Source organism: Kwoniella dejecticola, chromosome 1 (genome assembly GCF_000512565.2).
Source record: "Kwoniella dejecticola CBS 10117 chromosome 1, complete sequence".
NCBI classification, from domain to species: Eukaryota; Fungi; Basidiomycota; class Tremellomycetes; order Tremellales; family Cryptococcaceae; genus Kwoniella; species Kwoniella dejecticola.
In genome coordinates, this window is record NC_089301.1 from 2,391,567 (window position 1) to 2,410,119 (window position 18,553).

General features: G+C 48.1%; 8 protein-coding genes across 8 annotated transcripts; 4 read left to right on the forward strand and 4 right to left on the reverse strand.

Annotated features, from left to right (window-relative positions):
• Positions 1-1,250: 1,250 nt before the first annotated feature.
• On the forward strand, positions 1,251-1,779 carry I303_100892 (uncharacterized protein; the record flags this gene model as incomplete). Its single annotated transcript, XM_018404262.1, has 2 exons — positions 1,251-1,504; positions 1,716-1,779. The coding sequence occupies 2 exons, from the start codon at positions 1,251-1,253 to the stop codon at positions 1,777-1,779; spliced, it is 318 nt and encodes a 105-aa protein (XP_018266916.1).
• A 535-nt stretch (positions 1,780-2,314) lies between these two features.
• On the reverse strand, positions 2,315-3,769 carry I303_100893 (uncharacterized protein; the record flags this gene model as incomplete). Its single annotated transcript, XM_065968218.1, has 8 exons — positions 2,315-2,386; positions 2,475-2,747; positions 2,824-2,905; positions 2,968-3,081; positions 3,149-3,364; positions 3,440-3,448; positions 3,527-3,541; positions 3,609-3,769. 8 exons carry the CDS (start codon positions 3,767-3,769, stop codon positions 2,315-2,317), a joined length of 942 nt encoding a protein of 313 aa, XP_065824290.1.
• Positions 3,770-4,319: 550 nt separating this feature from the next.
• Positions 4,320-7,427, forward strand: I303_100894 (uncharacterized protein; the record flags this gene model as incomplete). Its single annotated transcript, XM_018404264.1, has 11 exons — positions 4,320-4,715; positions 4,802-4,932; positions 5,003-5,200; positions 5,278-5,445; positions 5,517-5,847; positions 5,912-6,048; positions 6,121-6,196; positions 6,257-6,514; positions 6,580-6,672; positions 6,733-6,801; positions 6,927-7,427. The coding sequence occupies 11 exons, from the start codon at positions 4,320-4,322 to the stop codon at positions 7,425-7,427; spliced, it is 2,358 nt and encodes a 785-aa protein (XP_018266918.1).
• A 330-nt stretch (positions 7,428-7,757) lies between these two features.
• On the reverse strand, positions 7,758-8,843 carry I303_100895 (uncharacterized protein; the record flags this gene model as incomplete). The annotated part of the gene is made up of 1 exon (XM_018404265.1): positions 7,758-8,843. The coding sequence occupies one exon, from the start codon at positions 8,841-8,843 to the stop codon at positions 7,758-7,760; it is 1,086 nt and encodes a 361-aa protein (XP_018266919.1).
• A 661-nt stretch (positions 8,844-9,504) lies between these two features.
• Positions 9,505-10,056, reverse strand: I303_100896 (uncharacterized protein; the record flags this gene model as incomplete). The annotated part of the gene is made up of 1 exon (XM_018404266.1): positions 9,505-10,056. One exon carries the CDS (start codon positions 10,054-10,056, stop codon positions 9,505-9,507), a length of 552 nt encoding a protein of 183 aa, XP_018266920.1.
• A 1,567-nt stretch (positions 10,057-11,623) lies between these two features.
• Positions 11,624-12,849, forward strand: I303_100897 (uncharacterized protein; the record flags this gene model as incomplete). The annotated part of the gene is made up of 3 exons (XM_018404267.1): positions 11,624-11,719; positions 11,815-12,062; positions 12,156-12,849. 3 exons carry the CDS (start codon positions 11,624-11,626, stop codon positions 12,847-12,849), a joined length of 1,038 nt encoding a protein of 345 aa, XP_018266921.1.
• A 595-nt stretch (positions 12,850-13,444) lies between these two features.
• On the reverse strand, positions 13,445-15,261 carry I303_100898 (uncharacterized protein; the record flags this gene model as incomplete). The annotated part of the gene is made up of 8 exons (XM_018404268.1): positions 13,445-13,630; positions 13,715-14,091; positions 14,210-14,234; positions 14,303-14,417; positions 14,479-14,630; positions 14,731-14,808; positions 14,898-15,049; positions 15,120-15,261. 8 exons carry the CDS (start codon positions 15,259-15,261, stop codon positions 13,445-13,447), a joined length of 1,227 nt encoding a protein of 408 aa, XP_018266922.1.
• Positions 15,262-15,589: 328 nt separating this feature from the next.
• On the forward strand, positions 15,590-18,360 carry I303_100899 (uncharacterized protein; the record flags this gene model as incomplete). Its single annotated transcript, XM_018404269.1, has 2 exons — positions 15,590-15,725; positions 15,860-18,360. 2 exons carry the CDS (start codon positions 15,590-15,592, stop codon positions 18,358-18,360), a joined length of 2,637 nt encoding a protein of 878 aa, XP_018266923.1.
• Between the last annotated feature and the right edge of the window lie 193 nt (positions 18,361-18,553).

Genomic DNA, 18,553 nt, shown 5'->3' on the forward strand with positions numbered 1-18,553 from the left:
GGCAAAGAATTTACGTCTGGCGAGAGTGGCTCATGGCACTCCGTTCCAGTCGCAGGGAGTAGAATACTGTAGATTCAGTTTCAGGAAACATTGACGACATCTCGGACGAGCCTTGCCTTGGTACGCTGCTGTGATCATGACGAGACGAGATGATGTACTGTGCATAAAGTACCACCTATGGACCCCAATGTTGCATCGGACTGAACGAGTGAACTGATACTGTACAACAGTGCCATCAAAAGAAGACACTGTATCTTATTTATTGTGTGTTTTTGCGGCTCCGACTTCTGAGCGATCATCACCGAGCTGTTCAGTACCGAAGACAAAGGGCAGGCTCGATCCTGAAATTTGATCCAAAGCCACCTCATTGAGCGGTGTTGCAGTCCGAAGAATTGGATGAGTCTCGGTCTGCTGCTGCACGGTACCGTTGGAGTGTTTCGTATGATACAGTACTGGCAGCGGCATCTCCAATACAAATTACAGGACTCTTCGTCCGTAGCCGATGATGTTTCTGGGGCCAAAGTTGAGCTTTATTCATCACCGGATCCTGCTCGGTCTGAGAGACAAAGGACGATTCCAACCACGGTCCTGATTGCAATGATGAGCATCAGTACTGTCTGTTTGCTTCCCTTCCCAGCGGTTTCGGCGGGACTCGGCACTTTTTCTTGACCTTGAATACAAAGCTGTACTGCACAATGCTAACTACCTTCGAAATCCTCGGTCTTGAGTGCTTCATGACGTGCTATCGCAAAGGTAAGTCCGAAATTACAGAAGCAGAATCTCTCAATTCTCCGTAATCTACTGACCATCATTGCAATCCAAAGGCGCACAAGATGACTGATTAGATAAGATCAGATCACCAACGAAGTACGAGCTGAGCGGCAAAGCCGTGCTTGGCATTCTGCATCGGCTTGCAATATGCTACGATGTGATATTCGTAGATTCACAAAGCAAGAACTTATTCCGCTGAATGAAATGAACTGAGACATCATCTCTAGACCTCGGTCAGGCTCGACGTCATCCGTAAGGTATGAGTCGCATATCTGTTCATGAGCGTCGGTCGGGAATGTAATTCGCTGTACCGAGTCATTGCAGAGCGAAGTTCTCAGCGTTGCAAGTTACCTATAAAAGCGGCATCCAGGAGGGGACGCTTCCGCAAATCTCTTGTTTATCCACAAACTTCTTTGCCACGCCACAACGCACAACTGCTTGTAATCAACCCACTCAGTCATCATCTAGCTGCATCTACAATGTCCTCGAGCAATAATAATCACAGAAGCACTGCTGCTGGCAACACTGGTACCAACACCGCTACTACCAGCGGGTCAGGATACGATTTCCTGACTGATCCTACTGGTTTGCATCAACATTCTCAATCAACCCTCAATGAGCTCGCGGAATGGAGAGCGAATAACCCATTCACTACTCAGCGAACCGTATTACCCACGGGCGATTGGATCAGCTATACGAAGGATGACACGACTCGGAATTACGGTGAATCCAGGTGAGGGCGACTTTGACATTCTGATTCTCTGTCAAAGCTCCGAGGCTGTTTTTTCGTACCGTACATCCGCTTGAAATACGGTACAGTGTCTCGTGCTCGCCTCTCATTGATTGATTTTATGCTGACTTACGGTACTTGTATCTCAATTCCGGATGATATTACCGCTACTGTTTCTGTTACTTTTAATGTCACTGTGTGATACTGTACATAGCGCTATGACACGGGCGAAGAATGAAGAATCACAGAAACAATCTAAATCTCAACAATCACGATGACATAATATGTGATGATGCGGTAACTTACCGATTCAACTGACCACTTCCAGATTTGTCAACGGTCATGCGAGGAGAGGGACGGGAGTTTAGCTCATTTATGGTCAAAAATCAGTAATTCTGCGATTTGAGTTAGTAGAGAGATTGGTGAGATGTATGTCCTCAACGATCAGCGTTGGAATTACGACCATGGATCCACCTGCTGCGCCATTCAATCAGAACGTGGCGAAGTTAACCAATAGTTCGAAGCGATTCCGCAAGCAAAGTGATTGAATGAGGAACTTCAGCTTCGAGTCAAGCATATCAATTCCATCTATCTCATTGGTGGCAGCTCATTATTGATATTATCGTATTATATTCAGAGTTTAAAGACGTAAATCTCCTCTGTTCCCTCTCCCCCTCTGTATGCTCTTGAGCAGGAAACCCCATGTCCTCTGGGAACCAAACAGCTAGCTTGCAGCCTCCATTTTCGCGTGCGGATTAGGTAGATAAGGTCATACCTAATTGATCAACTACCTCCCTGGCCATTTGAAAAACCTCATTGTCCTCTGGCCTTCAAAGCAGCTTGTGTCCTAGCATTCTGTCTTTCGGCCAAATCAACACCGACAAGCTAATCCGACCACCCAAAACACATGTCAGCCTTACCAATGAGTGAAAAATACTGAATCGTGGCATATATGTCTGGGCACTGCACTCACAATCTTCGAAGCCTTCCAGAATTGGACGACATTGATGACTTGTTTACCGAAACAGATTGGGAAAGTCACCAATCCTACTACTTGAGGCCAAGTAAGATTGGTCAAGTAGTAGATGATGTTGCCGAAGAGCTTTGGGTGTTGTCCGAGAGCATATTCAGCGGTCAGGATGCCGGGTATGGGGAAGGAAGAGGTGATTGGAGTAGTCCAGAATGCGTTGAGGTATAAGCATACGAAGAATACTTCGTTGGCGAAGCAGAAGATAAAGAGGGTTCGCTACAGAATAATGGCGTCAGCAAGGAATAGATTACGACTCGTTGGGCAGGATGCGATGCGATAAAAGCAAACTTACAGAATCATTGTAGTAGTACCATAAAATTCTCGAAACGTCGGAAGTGACTGTTTTGTGACTAGATGATCCGGTGACCAATGATCTAATTATGAAGATTTTGGAATGAGCTTCTGGGCTCAGCGAATTCGATTGGACATGACTTACGAGTACATGTGGATGTAGTGGGATGAGAAATCGAGGGTGATCAAGAACATGAAGAGCAGCGACCAGTTTGGGTACACAGAGGTCAAGAAGGTCAAAAGACAAGCGGTGGCGCATCTGTCATTGATCAAACAATCATAAATCAGCTTGAGCTTTCTACAGGTGAAGAGAGACGTAAGCTGACCTGTCGGTAACCATGTCCAAGACCGCGCCAAATTTGGAAGTTTGCCCTAATGCTCGGGCGGCCATACCGTCGAACGCGTCCAACATGCAACTGACGAAGTAAAGAGCAGTGCACAATTTAGGGTGATAGGGCATGAACACGAGCGATGCGGCTGCTGTGATGACTCGGACGTATCCTATCAAGTTTGGCACGAAGAGGAATACATTCTCGTCGATGCTACACGACATCCACCAGAAGTTGTCAGCTTATCATATTGCTGAAGATAAGGATGAAAGGATTACATTTACTCACGTCGTAGTTCTGCACGACGATGGAGGCAGAGCATGAGATTCATGAGGTCAGCGTTCATACTCGATGTCGGACTATTGTCACACTTACGCAAGGTCTACAGCGCTATCAGGATGGATCATCGTCAGCTCAAAAACTTGAAGAAATTCCTTATCAGTGATCGCCTACTTACTATTTGGGATCCCATACTTCCTCTCTTGTTCGACTTCGACTGCCTTCCCTTGGTCTCTGCTTGATATCGCCACCGATACCAGGCGAGAGGGCAGTCGAGGTGGACTCGGAAGGATATTCCGGTGCAGGGGTAGATTGTTTTGATCTGGTTGTTGGTGCCATGATAATGACTCTTTCAGAAGTTTGAGGTGTTTATTAGTTCTCCGACAATATATGATTCGATGAGGTGGCTGAGATGTAAGTGACAATTGAGCAGAAATGATGTGTTGGTCCTGCTTCTTATATGCTGTTCTCGCTGTGTCTTTCCAGTCCTGATATGATGAGGAAAGTAGGTTGGGAATGTACGTATAGAGTAGAAGGCGGATGAATATGGGTTGTGGGTTGTGGGTTACGTGGTTCTTCGTTTAGGTTATTGGATGTTTGCGGTGCCCATCGGCATCTTGTTAAGGTTGAATGATTGCACGCACGCGTTTACCTCACTCACTCATCCCTTAAATGGTCAACGCGATTAAATCAGACATCAGATATACCCCGCATTCTCAGTTCGGCCTCGTCGCAAGTCACGTCCATCAAGTGGTAGCATGGAGGGCAGCAGTGATCACGATAATCTGGCTCCTAGCGGACTGCTCATGTCCTGCACAATCGTCGCAGTGCGAGAAAGATCCGTCATCACCTGATGAAGTGAACTCCCACCACAGGAAACGCTCACAAGATGTCAGCGCATTCCCCTCCTCCGACAGGCTCTCCGTCCCGTTCACTCTCCTTGTCGCTCTCCGCACCGACCGCTATACCGTCAAGCAGGACCAACCCAATCTCTCTGAGGATCTACAAAACTGTTGGGACCTCATTCGATGATCCTTCCTCTAGAGAAGCCTTGGAACTAGTATCATCATTCTACTCTTCGTCCTCTTCAACGATCAAAGGCAAAGGCAAATCAGATCAACAAGATGGTTTCACTTCGGATAATGTGGAGGAAGGTCTGCCCAGACGACGGACATTGAAAGGACAGAGTGCGGCTACGGCAAGGAAATGGCTCAAGAAGGATATCGAAAGTACGCTTGCTACCGGGAGTCAAAACTTCTTGAAAGCGTTTGCCGAAGTTGACGAGGTAAATTCCCTTTCCCACTATGTCACCATTTCGCTCGTCGTGCCAAAAAGGCATGATCAGCATGCTCATCGATATCATTGTCACAGAAATTGGAGGTCCTTCGAGAGCATATGCGAGAAATGCAAGTCCGTTGCGATCAAGTGCAATCTGAGCTCGATCAGGCAAATAGCGGGACAAAATACCTCCTGGAAAGAGCAGATGGATTGCGTTCACAGCGGTGAGCTATACCTATGAATCCCGTATACCAATAAGTCTATACCGCTGACTGTCGGATGGCGATATGATAGAGCTTCAGCTCAACTTCGTCAATCACTGATAACGTTATTCCTATCGAAATTTACCCTATCCGAAAGCGAATTGGCGGCTTTGGGATCGAGGGAGGTAGCTGTTGGTCAAGCTTTATTTGATGCCTTGGACCGCACGGAGAAGATACGGAAAGACTGCGAAGTTTTGCTTGGAGGTGAAGAAGGGAAGATGCAAGCTGGGTGAGCCTTCTACGATAAGCCGGTACATATGCAGGTCATCCGCCGGAGGCTGATATACAGGACTTCTGCGAGCGCAGTCTGGACATCATGCGAGCGACGTCGGATCAGATGGAATCGGGCTACAAAAAGATACATCGATGGTGTCAGTTCGAGTTCAGGCAGTTCACCAGGGAGACCCAGCTGGAAGTGTCGCCTGTCATGAGAGAAGCAATTCGCCGATTGAGGGAAAGACCACCCTTACTGAAGTGCGTTTTCCACCTGTCTCAGCTTCGATGGTCTGCAGATCTACGCTGACTTACTGGCTTCATCTATTCAGAGACGCTCTACAAGGGTTGACGTCGACTCGATCCGCTTCGATCCTCCAAGCGTTCCTGGACGCCTTGACGCGAGGCGGTCCGAATGGTCTGCCTCGGCCGATCGAGTTGCACGCTCACGATCCAACTCGATACGTTGGTGATATGCTCGCGTGGGTGCATCAGGCTACAGCGAGTGAACATGAATTCCTAGATGGGTTATTCGGCGTGAAAGACAAGCAGCGTATGGTAGGAGCAGAGAGGGAATGGGTGTACGCCGAAGGTGGTCAAGAGGAATTGATGGTTGCGGAAGCGATGGACAAACATCTCGAAGGGTTAGGCAGACCATTGAAGGTGAGTCGCCGAGATCATTTGCAATCCACGCCGAGGCCTTTCTGACTGACTTTGATGTCTGTAGTTGCGAATACAGCAAACGATCAAATCGCAAGAAGGTATAATTATGGCTTACAAGATTGCCAATCTCCTACAATTCTATCTCATCACCATGAAGAAGACAATAGGAGAGGAAGCGCTGCTTTGCAGGACCCTGCAGGAGTAAGCCTCTCCGTAGTCAACGTCTCCGAACTCACCAACGAACGGAAAAAAGCTGACGAGGAAGCTGGGTAGGATACACGATCAAGCTTATACAGCGTTCTTCGAGAATCTCGATGCTCAAGGACGAAGTTTGTTGCGATTTTTACATGTGAGTGAGATACGCCTGGCCTGTGTATACACTGAGTGCTTGTGACTTGTCGCTTCGCAGCCACCCGACGCAACCCTCTCACCACCATTGGCATTACGAGACTTCTGCCTGATCCTCCGAGAGCTCCTTTCCGTTTACTCATCCTCCCTAGTCGACCCCTCGGAGCGAGAATCAGATTCGGATCTTGCCGAATTGCTTGACAAATCTGTTGATCCGTGTGTAGAGATGTGCGAGCGGATGGCGGAGATGCGGAAGTCCTCGGTGGGCGGAGATTGGGAAAAGGACCTGTTCATGGTGAACTGTCTTGGGTATTTACAGGTATGTCCGGATCTTTTTCAAATTCTCCCGCGTAATAAGATGACTGATCCGAGTCATTGCTGCAGCACACCCTCCAGGTGTACGATTTCACCACAAGGCGGGTGGTCTTGCTCGAAGAGAATGTCCGGGGACATGTTGAGAGTATGACATTTGAGCATGTGGGTGAACCTTGATACTTGTTGGTGGACTATTTTTGCTGATTTCGTGTATTTATTCAGCACGGCAGACTGCTTGAGCAGTGTGGGCTGGCACCAGTCATGCGGACGATTCGAACAAGACCTGCAGAGGTGAGTGGAACGGTTACTTCCAGTTTCTCTCTCACTTTCTTTGATCCTGTGCAACTTTCCGCAGCGGGTCTCTGAACATACTCGAGTCTCAATGTCATATTGCTTACGACACGTTGCTCGCATAGACCCCACTCTCGAGACTCCCTACGACATCCCCCAAATCCCTCACGGCGGCCTTATCGACCTTCTCAAATTGGCTCACTACCATCGACCCGTCCAATTCACCTAGACTAGCCTTGCTGTCTTCAGCCAGATTGGCAGATATCATACATCGCAAAGCCCTGAGGAAGATATACGAAGCGTACGGCGAAGTATGTGCCAGAGTGCTAGATCCTAAAGAGGGATACGAATTTGGTGAGACAATGTTGAGGCGAGGTAGAGAGGAGGTTGGTGTTGCCCTTGGTGTTGGTGAGATCGATGAATCGGACGAGGAGGATACGGAGAAATATATCGGGTCGGACGCGATCGACCCACAAGAGGGACAGACGATTGAGGATGGCGCTGAACTTGATCAGCAGCAGAAGGGGGAAATACTTAGGCGTGATAGTGGGGTTGGATTAGGTTTGAATTTGGGTGTTGAGGATGCGATGGAAGAAGGACTTGGAGATCCGCGTGATCAAGCATGATAGGCTCGAGACTAGTCATTTCTGAGACGGTTTTGGGGTGTGAGCGCTGTACCCCAAGCGGTTGGTAAGGGCAGTACATACTGCATCTAGCAGGGTCAATTCACATATGCATCGAGACTTTTCAATCCCATTAATATCACTCATACCACCAGTATGAGAATCAATGGGAATGTGAAAATATAGAAAGATCAAGTCAAGATTATGAATTTCCAGGTCACAGAGACAGCCACAATACGGTACATGAATTTGATTTCTGTACGACGAGCGGAATTTTGCCGCTTCCAAAGAGATTCTGCTGTGCTCTCACCGAATCGAGGCGAATCCTCAGTCCTAATTCCCTTGACCATGGATCTCAACAGCGGAGAACCTGTTGTTTGGATCATCCGGTTTCATGGACTGAGTAATTTCTACTCTATTCCCACCTTTCTTTGTGTATTGCACGTAAAGTGAATCCTCATATCGTCGCGGATCGTTCCGCAGGGCTTCGGAATCGTCTTTCATCCTTAACACTTGACAGATCCTGTTAACTCTCTGCAAGTCGTCTGTGAATTTGCGTTGCGCCCATAGAGGTTGAAACGAGTCGTTCAGTTTATCAAGATTATCCCTTTCAATTTCGACGGAGGGAGGAGGATTGTCTGGCTCTGATTCGAGCAGGCTGGGAGTAGATTCGATATAGGTAAAGTCATCTTCCACCCCTCTGGAATGATACACCGCTGTATCAGGTCTAGTAGGAATCACCTCAAACATCTCGTCCTCGTCCCCGACCCCGTACCCTGCATCTAGCACCCCGCCTTTGTACAAGGCAGAAGAAGCAGAGCCCGAGGATTGCACAGAACCGATCTGCTGGACGAGATCGAAATACACGCTGTACCACCCATCACGACCGAGAAAATCGGGTTCGAATCTACCATCTCTGAGGAATTGCTTGATTTGTATCTCGGGCGGTCGATCCAGGGATGAGGCTTGCGCATACATGGTATCGAATTGAGGATCGACGTAGTCTTCTTGACGAATGATCCTACCCCTGAATCTAGTTGATGTGCTTGGCTTCTGCTGGGAGGCATTTGCCAAGGTCATATGGGCGAAATTCCCTGCGTGAGTCAAGGTGAGGGAACTGTATTTCTCTAATTCCGGGGGTAGATGACTCATGATTTCCTGTAATTTGCCGATCACCCCGCACACTGAGCTATCCTCGCCACTGCGTCGTAGCTCTGAGACATCAGGCTCGGTAGTGCTGACGATAATCTCGTCGTTTACCCAAGAACCCTCGGGGCGAGAAAAAGCGGCTGTGGCTTGGGCTTCGGCTTCGGATTTCGGCGCTTGAGTGTACGATCCTTCGAAATATGAGTCAAGGGTATGGTGATTGTTGTTTGAATCGCCACGCGATCTCAGGGGGAATGTCATATGAGTGTTCATTGTACGCTTGAATGTGTAGATTTGATCGGGTACTGTTTCTGGATGATGGGAAGAGAGCGGGTGAGATCAAGAAGCGGGCACGAGGGAGTACAGTCGGCTGTATGTAAGTTGATAGAGGTCCAAATTCATGAGTTGAGGTGGCGAGAGGTTATTAGAAATAAATACTGTGAGATGGAGTAGAGTGACGGGGCAAATTTGACCTTGCTCCTACTGTCTTCGCAAGAAGTTCAGTTAGAAAGGAGAATTTCTGTGGGACATAATTTGGCGCAGCACTCGTGGGTCCACAAAGGTCAGAGGTGTGTCCTAGAGCAGCTTGAAACACAATCAGACTCAAAACTTCCCTTGATATCTGATCCTTTCTGTGGCATCGCATTGGAGCATCGGTGTCGTCATCGGATGTCACTACATGTCACTGTCTCTGAGAGTCATGTGTGATATACCGCACTCCGAAAGCTGGAAGCAAAGGAGCGCTCCCGCGGGGGGGAAGGGCTCTGTGCAGTAACTAACACACCCCAATACGCTCAATATCGATTCACGATGAGTGTCACGCGATCTTGCATGATGTTCGTCGTTGTGAATCCGAGACCAAGCTTGCTTCTCATGTGACTACCAGGTACCTCTACGTGGTCGCTTTCTCCTTTACTCTTCGCATGCACATGGTTCACAACAGATCTTCCGAAGGATTCCCGAATGTCGACCGTTCGATGCTGTTTGGAGCGTCCCCTGGGCCGATACTACACTCACAGGTGGTCCTTGATTTTGCACATATCGTTATGATACTATACGGAATTGAAGAGAAATACCTATCGTTTCGAGCCCGTCTGGAGATTAAGCCTCTCCAGAAGGTTATACCTGATTCTTCGTCTCTTTCCGAGCGGAACCTAGCTTCGGTCAGCTGGTTGACGAGCGTGACCTCCATACCCTCCTCCTCATACCGTGGGATCTCGCTAAAGATAGTCTGTAATTTTCGGATGGTGGGGATGATCGGACCCAATTGTGATAGCTCTGAGGTCAATGATGAGATGTTCGGTATAGTAGAAGTCAGAGTGAATTTGTGAGACTCCCATGGGAGCTCTTCTTCTTCTTTGGAATCAATGGTGTGGGCGGAACTTGATGTCTGGCCGCTCGAAATTGATTGTTGTTTTTGCCACCGAGCACCATTGATCTCTGATTGCCCATATCCTGGTCCATCGTCGTTGTAAGTCGCCGGCATTTTTGAAAAATCATGGGGTTCCCGTTCCTGTGATACAGTAAAGCGCTGTACAGTACGCAGATCATGCAGCTACGCATATATAGGCTTCGATACTTTACCTGCTCCATGGCAGAGCTCGTGTCGAATCGCCTTTTTCATATCAGAGCTAAGCAGTGTACAAAGGTGGGATATTTACTATCTATTGTGAGCAAATATACGTCATACGCAGCAACTACCACAAAGGATGATCTTCCAAGTTGAATTACATCAGTATACCTATTTGGCGACCATGATCAATACAGGTTTCAACCTCAGCTGCACTAAGTTACGGTACTTTGACCAAGAGGAGGGAAAGTGCCACTCAAAAACGATATGTACAGTACTGAACATTTGTGGCGATATGGTCATAGACTTTGAGGCGATGCCAGTTTTCACCGTCACTAGGAAACACCTCTTGCGCGCCCAGAGAAATAGTCGTCAGGCAAAGCACTCCCACCGTGACATAGAGTCTTGCTGAATTTTGTGTGCAAATAACGTCATACACCCATTCAAAGGGACTTGATGGGAACAACGGACCGTGCGGTGGCACAATTTGACGCTAAAATGTGGATAGGAGGTACGAGCGTGTGGTGTAAATTTCCGATCAAATCTCAAGACCAAGTGAAGGGAAGCAAGGGTCACAGTGCCGCACAGATCAACAACGCCCATCAAATTTTTCGTTTGATGCGAAAATCTCCTAGATTTGGTCAGACCGTTACCGTTCTTCTTTGTCTTCTTTTTGTTTGAATTGTATCGGACAAGAAGGCGATCTGACCAGAAATGCGCCCACGGCATAGTGTGCTATGCTGCGTATTGAAATCGAAAGTTTGCCAAAACACGCCATATCTAATCTACAAGATGGGGCGAGTCGCAGGTTGACTCAACTTGAAAGGTCACCTTGGTCACGTTGAATCTAGATTTTGGATAGGCTAGGATTTCAACATGGCTTGGCCCTGTCATCTGAGGGATACCTTTGAATCCCCTGTACGGCAGGCTAGACCAGGAAGAACTCGCTTGACGGTGCTGTGCGAAAAAATTCAGTTGACTAAGTTTGACTAGCTCTTCCCAAGATCAGTTGGTACGTCATGTATTGATATCGATTACTGTACTCCCATCAACATACTCCCTATTGATGCTGATCCGACTTTTCTTCCTATTGTTCTCCTTCGGACCATACAAAAGATTGACAGGACACAGACCCGAAGACGGAGGTAGGGACACGGACATCAGCCGTCAATGTGATGGTGGATGGTGGATCTGATTATCCTTTGTGGCTTTTGATACGACACTAGCTAGATCAGTAAAGGGATTCATCAGATTGACTGGACTGAGCGTCAACTATTTTCATCGCCATCGCCATCGATCGAGAGAACTTGTATTTCCTTCCTGTCTCCATCAACCACTTTTCAATCGGCCAAGTCTTCATTGACATTCTATATTCGGAGGGTCATCGACTATACTTTCCGTAGACTAGCCCGAAGACGAGACTACCTTGTACTGCTGCAAGAGTACTGATCCCTCAAACGGCATCAAACCGATGAGAAGCAATATGGACGAAGACTTCCAACCCAATCGAGGGATGTTAGCTTGTTTCCCATGTATGATTCTATGGCGATGGGGTAGAAACAAGGTCTCCAGCAGCGATGTGAGTAATATTACTCCGCCACTTCATTACCTGTACACACGCCCCCTCTCGAGCTCTGACTCACGCTTTGGGTTGTGTCGACTGATATCGCATAGCCCGAACTCGAACCACTCTTTCCCTCACCTCATACAGTCCTTACACCTCCCGTCAAGAAAGCACGACCGAACCTACCGAATATATCCTCCCCGGGATCAGTACCACTATGGAGCTCGGAGCCGACCTCACCGACCAAATCTGGCTTGGGTTCGGGGCTCTTTGGTGAGAATAAGAGGAATGGCAGTAGCTCGAGGCTCAGCGATGAAGGTAGAGAAAGACTGGGAAGTATCTCGAGGGCCTATGGCGGGTGAGTGGATCGCAAAGTTATCGATACTAGCCAGATAAATCCCACAAATTCGCAAATTGACCATAATTTCGTGATTGACCAAATTATCGATAGTCGTATGCAGCCACTCCATCCACCATCACTCCCCTCGACCCCCTCTTTACCATGTACCCCCTACACAGGAAGACATGCTCTGCGCCCACTCTCATCTCTGAACCCTATGACAACGACGATGACGTCCGCATCGACTGAATCCACATCGCCCAACCGGCCATCAGCGCCTAATCTAGGACGATCCGCCTCGGAGCCTCGAAATCTAAGTGAACTGGGGTTCGCACCTCACCAGATCCCGCGTTTTGGAAGTATCAGCGTAGGACGGGGAGGAAGGAAGAGGAGCTTGACCGTTTCAGATAGGTCCCCGCTTGGTCTAGATTTGGAAGAGGGCGAGGAGACAGGAGGTAGAAGGGGAAGAAGTCCTGGACCAGCTCTTTTCAGTAGACTCAATGATACAAATGCGGATTGCGCCGATACCATTCCTGACGTCAACGTCGCTCGAACGGGATATGGTGCTGTAGACGATAAAAGGCCAATGGATAGACCTCTGGGAAGAAGTTCGTCTCATCCTCATTTAGAAACCAACACCCCGGCGTCCGATCAATCGGATGAAAGTGGTCTGCCTGAGACGGATCATGGCCAGAATCAAGGGGTTGTTAGACGCGAGTTGGGATTGAGAGGATTGAGCAGTATTCGAGGGGGTAAGAGAGGGAGAAGGAATGGAATAGGTGGGAAGAGGATCAGATCAGATTGAGTCAGACGCCTCAAAAGCCACAAAGGTTAAATTCAACAGTAGCGGGATTTCTCGGTTCATCCTTAGGCGAAGTATCCGTTACAATTACGACGAGACACTCTTTTCACCTCAACATGACCGACAAATACATATGACGGCCCAATCACTAATCTCACCAATCCTTGAACGACAGGAAAACACTACTCATCAGTGTCGCCGCATTCATTGTGGAAGTATATTAACAGATATGCGCAAAGCTCAATCTCACCTCATAGCAGAACCGTGAGCAGTAGAACAGTAGAAATAGATTTAGTAGAAGAAGAACCTGAAGATTGAACTGGTGTATCAGACGAAATATCACGGTATCACGTTATCACGTTATCATGTCATGTCATGTCATGTCATCATGCAACTTATGTCACCCTGAATACCATATGATGATAATTTACATACTGTGACATGATTATAATACAACCCCATGGTCATTTCTTCATTATTTTATGTATACAGTGTGTAGGTGCGTTAGTATCGGTATCGCCCCATCGTACCATCATGCTATACTCAGACAGGAGCGCCGAGGCCAGTAGACCCGAAGATATCTTCCTTACATATCTGATCATTCAGCATATCTTCTGCTCCTGCGTCTGCTCTTGGGCGGCTCCTCTTCCTCTTCCTCTTCTTGTCGAGCATCATCATCATCCTCATCATCATCGTCGTCATCGAATTGCGTCTCCGGAACATAGCTTCTTCGTTGTGTTTGGGATCGTCTAGGTCTGGAACTAGAATCGACTCTCCAGTCGGACTAGCAATAACGATGCCAACGATATTAAAGTTCAGTATATGAGTCACATTGGGGCGAGGTCAAGTGAAGCTGATAAATGCTCACCGGCCCAGCTCTCTCGATAAATCCACTCCCACGCCCACTCCCATTTCTTCTAGTGATGATAGCACCTTCTTCATCTTCCAGCTCGTCCTCATCTTCATCGTTATCGTCATCGTCATCTTCAGTGTCTCCATTATCCCCATTTTGCGCGGCTCGATTCTTGCCTTTGCCATTGACTTTGCCGTTCACTTGACTCTGGGTACTCGGTCTTGCTCTCTTACGCGTCCTCAGGTTGATGAAGTCGTCGTCAGCTTTAGGGACTGATTTCTCGCCTATCGGCGTAGGTTCATTCTCAGCGAACAGCGCTTTACAGCCTGGACATGAGGGTCGAGGGAGTTTCTGCAGGGAGGCGTAGCAGTATGAATGGAAATGTGATTCGCCTAATAGCAATGTGCAGTATCAGCGATCTTGTCCCACTTCTAAGCGGATATTCGTCTAAGTTTAGTCCAACGATATGGTAGAGGTGAAATTGGAATCTGCAGAAGACCTAAGACCTACATCCATCGGTGGTGCAGCACACACCCTGAGTATGATAGCATCGTCAGCTACTGATAACTCTGGCAACAATGTGAGATCGTGGCGAGTGCTCACATCTAGCATCAACCTCTTACAGTGCTTGCAATTCTGTATGTATTCTTCGAATTGTTGCTTGAGATACGGTTCCAGCTCAATCGCAGCTCTGACGCCCAAGGTGTATCTTCCTCGTCTGACGAAGAGGTATAGGTCAGCAATGTTAGGAAGGGAAAAAGATCATCGACAAAGCTCACTTGGATTTGCTGAGCCATCCTCGGGAGCAAAACGAATTCAGCAAAGCTTCACCGCTGTGCTTCGTCATGTGTCCTTCCAGTTCGCTGACGACTGTCAATGCTTGACCATGTGAGACCGAGTTGGCAGGGTACGACTCGATAATTTCTTTCACCTGTCATTTGATTCGATTTGAAATCTTTAGCATCCCTACGTCCAACACGTCTGACAATTGGATATCCATGAGAAGGGACGGGATAGATAGAATGACTGACCACTCGTCGATAGTAGTCAATCTCTAAAGGCGTATAATCAGTAGCTTGCATTGCCACTTCACTCGGATCTATATTCCTCTAAATCATATCGCATGAAGTCAGCAACTTCATTTCCTTTGCCTTGGAATATGTACATTCGAGGATTAAAAGTGTGACGCGAGACTCACCAACACGACCCATGATTTACCCTTCCCCGTCTGTTCTTGACCCGTGATCACCTCCATCCCCAAATCATGCAGTAAATCCGAGACATCAGAAAGGAAAGTCCTAAACCCCCTGAGGGTGGTCTCGTGCAATGGTCGAAATGTATCATCGACGGCTTGCGTGTGATCACAGATCAGCTGATGGCAAACGAAGACTGATGGTCAGCTGTATATGTGCGCACGCACCTCGACATGCTCCGACAGCTCGCTTGTACATCTCCAGAGCTATATCTTCCTTCAGGGCCCTTCGAGATAACATCGATTGGATGAATAGACGGTGAAGGTTGGTAGCATTCGCATGGCGAGTCTGGCGCTGGCTCTGGTTCATTGTGATATTGGATCCGCTGGTTGGATTTTCCAGAGCGGGATGATGCTGACGAGCCGCAGGGCGAAGGGAGTAGACAGGTTCTCAGTAAAGGAAAGACGTTCTCAACGCTGTTGAAATAACTGACTTCTCAACGCGTCGAGGTTAAAGTCATGTTCGACTTGGTAAATCTATATCACGTGATCTCACTTATCTTGAATGCGTGCCTGGGATGAACAGATTTCTTCGCAATCTCTTCGCAAAAATCGTTATGGCCTGGATGAAGCGACCTTCTCTTCTACCTAAAGTCGATGATCGCACTGTAAAGTGGACTGGAGATTCGGAAAAGAAAATGGTCGATCCTACCATGACGAAGCGACTGCATGTCGGCGGTCTCACCCCTGCGATCACAGCACAACATATCAAAGAACGATTCTCAAGTTTCGGGACAGTAACCAACGTCGAGGAGTTGAAGCCTGATGCTTTCGGTGAGTGAAACACGTCTCTCTCCATGCCTCATACCTCATGTCTGATGTATGTCGGATCACTCTCACCTCCATTCTATATCTTTGATCTTTGACAGCCCCAGCTGATTCTCAGACTCCTTGTCTTGTGTATCCAGGTCAACCTCGTCCATTCACATTCCTGACTCTAGAAACCACCCCTGCCCAACTGAAGAAATGCCTAAACATCCTCTCGGGCTCATTCTGGCGAGGCACTCAACTCCGACTGGCAGAAGCCAAACCCGACTACACAACTCGATATAATCCACCTGATCTCAGCGCTGAGGAGACGAAAAGACAGCTCGACAAAAAGAGGAAGCGGGTCGAGTCGAAATGTGGAGAAGATATGGGTAAACTCGCTCAAGATCAACGTCTTGTGACTCGAGATTTGGCAATTAAGAAGACTTTCTGGGTGGTCAATGAAGATGATGGAAGAGTAGTCAGGCCTCTGGCTATTAGACCGAGTCATCCGTTATCTAAGCCGGCTAAGATTGTAAGTAAAAAGGAGAATAAGGACAAGAAGAGAGTGGGGATTAGTGGACCGCCTAAAAGGCTGAGAAGAAGAGTGATCAACCCGATCATATATGGCTCGGTGTACATAACCCCGAAAGAGTTCGACAAGGGTCTCTCGGAGGAGGCAAAGGGACTGGATCCTTCGGAAGAAGGGGTTTGGCAATACGAGGATATGGAGGTAGAGGATGAGGAAGACATTGAAGAAGATAGTCAAGTAGTGATGGGAATATGGAGAAAGACCAATGCAACAGGCGAAGTCGTGGAAGAACAGCTTGTCAGGGGGAAGAAGAGGAGAGTCATCACGCCAGAAGAAGACATTTACGAATACAACTTCGCGGATCGTGGCTCACCTAATCGGGACCAAAGCAGTTCACCGTTGTTTGGCAAGAGAGATCTACCCGCCGAGCAAGCCAGGGAAGAGTCACCTTTGTTCCCTACTCGAGACGACGAGATATCATCTGCGAAGCCGTCTCAAGAGACCCAGCCAGAGGAGGAACAGACAAGCCAAGGAGGATCATCACCGTTATTCCCATCACGAGCTCCTCTCGAACAGAATGCGAGATCCCTGTCACCCTTATTTCCAACGAGAAGTTCTCAGCCTGGAGAAGAAGAATCAACTCCCACTTCGCCTTTGTTCCCTTCTCGCGATGCACCCGTCATGCAGACGAGTCAACCTTCTTCGCCCCTTTTCCCTGATCGTCCAGGCGAAGTCGACGATGATGCGATATCACAAGTCGCGCAAGATGATGCCGCTCAGTCTGACTATCTCGCCCAACGATCCTCATCGCCTCTGTTCCCTGCGAGAAAGGCCAAATCACCTTCGCCTTCTCCAACACCAATATCCCGAAAGACTCAGAAACTGACCGGCAACACCAAACCCTCGGTTCCGGATCAGATACTGGCTTCGGCTCGGGCTGAGCGATCATCCGCTCTGGGCGTGCTTGGCTCGCTGATAGGAGACCTGTCACCTCCAGCTAAGAAAGAGAAGGTTGTTTGGGAGGTGTTCTCAGAGTCAGATGACGACGATGAAGTGGAGATCGCCAGAGGACGAAGCACTTCTACCACGGATGAGGATTCATATCCCGTGACTGGACCAAAATTCGATATTCTGGATGAAGAACGACAAGCACCTTACGTGGATGTACCGATCAATGAAGCACCGGTGGACGCTTCTACCTCCGGCTCAGGATCGAGTGAGTCAAGTAGCTCAAGTAGCTCGAGTGGGTCGTCGGGCGAGAAAGACGAGAATATGGATGTTGATGGACAGAATAGCGAGGGCAACGAAGCATCAAGCTCGGGTAGTGGATCTAGCTCGAGCTCAAGTGGCAGTGGGAGTGGATCTGGAGACGATGACGACGAATCCGAGGATGATGATAGTGATGACTCGACTTCCGATTCATCCGAAACAGACAGCGATACTGAAAGTGACGAAGAAGAGTCTGACTCCGCCGAAGATGAGGAAGGAGAAAGTCCAGAAAAACCAGACTTAGCCCCCACACAGCAAGTCGAGCCTAAATCAAATGGTCTGAAAGATATGTTCGCGCCCCAAACCACCTCTTCATTGAATTTCGGATCTACCTCAAACGATGGTGTCGGTGGAGGGTTCTCGTTGATGGCTAATTTCGGAGAAGACATAGAATTGGATGAAGATTTCGACGTTCCTCTACCTATCCTAGAAGAGACTTCGGCTGGTCAAGCAGATGAGAATGGGGACGTGGCGTTGGAACCACTTCAATTACTTTCCATGTCGAGCGGAAGAGGCAAAGTGAAATTTGATGCTTCGTCAGCAGCGGACTCGCCATTATTCTTCACCTTTCCAACGGATGCAGGATCAACGTCGATGGCGACGGATGGTCGAAAGGGAGAATCGAGGAATCTGTTCAATGAATTACATACGGGTGTACCGATCTTACGTGAAGATGAGAATGGTGAAGAAGTGCTGGATCACTCGATTCTGCCGCCGTTCAGTAGACAGCCGGGAGAGACGGATGAGAGTATGAAGACTAAATGGGAGAATGAGAAATTGGAGTTGACTCAGGGTTGGAAGAAGAAACATCGTGAGGCGAAGAAATCCAAACGAAGGAGAGGAGGAGACGATGTCGAGTAGAATAGACTGGTTGAGAGACTGATATTGTTACACTGGAAGGTGTTAGCATTGTAAGCTGGGAGTGCGGTGTAAAGTATGCATTTTTACTGTTATCAGGATAAGATTCATTCGGTGATCGGCGTGTATTGCTCACGCGAAGATGAATGAAGAAAAGGTCCTTTGGATCAGATTGACTTAGGCACGGACCACTGAT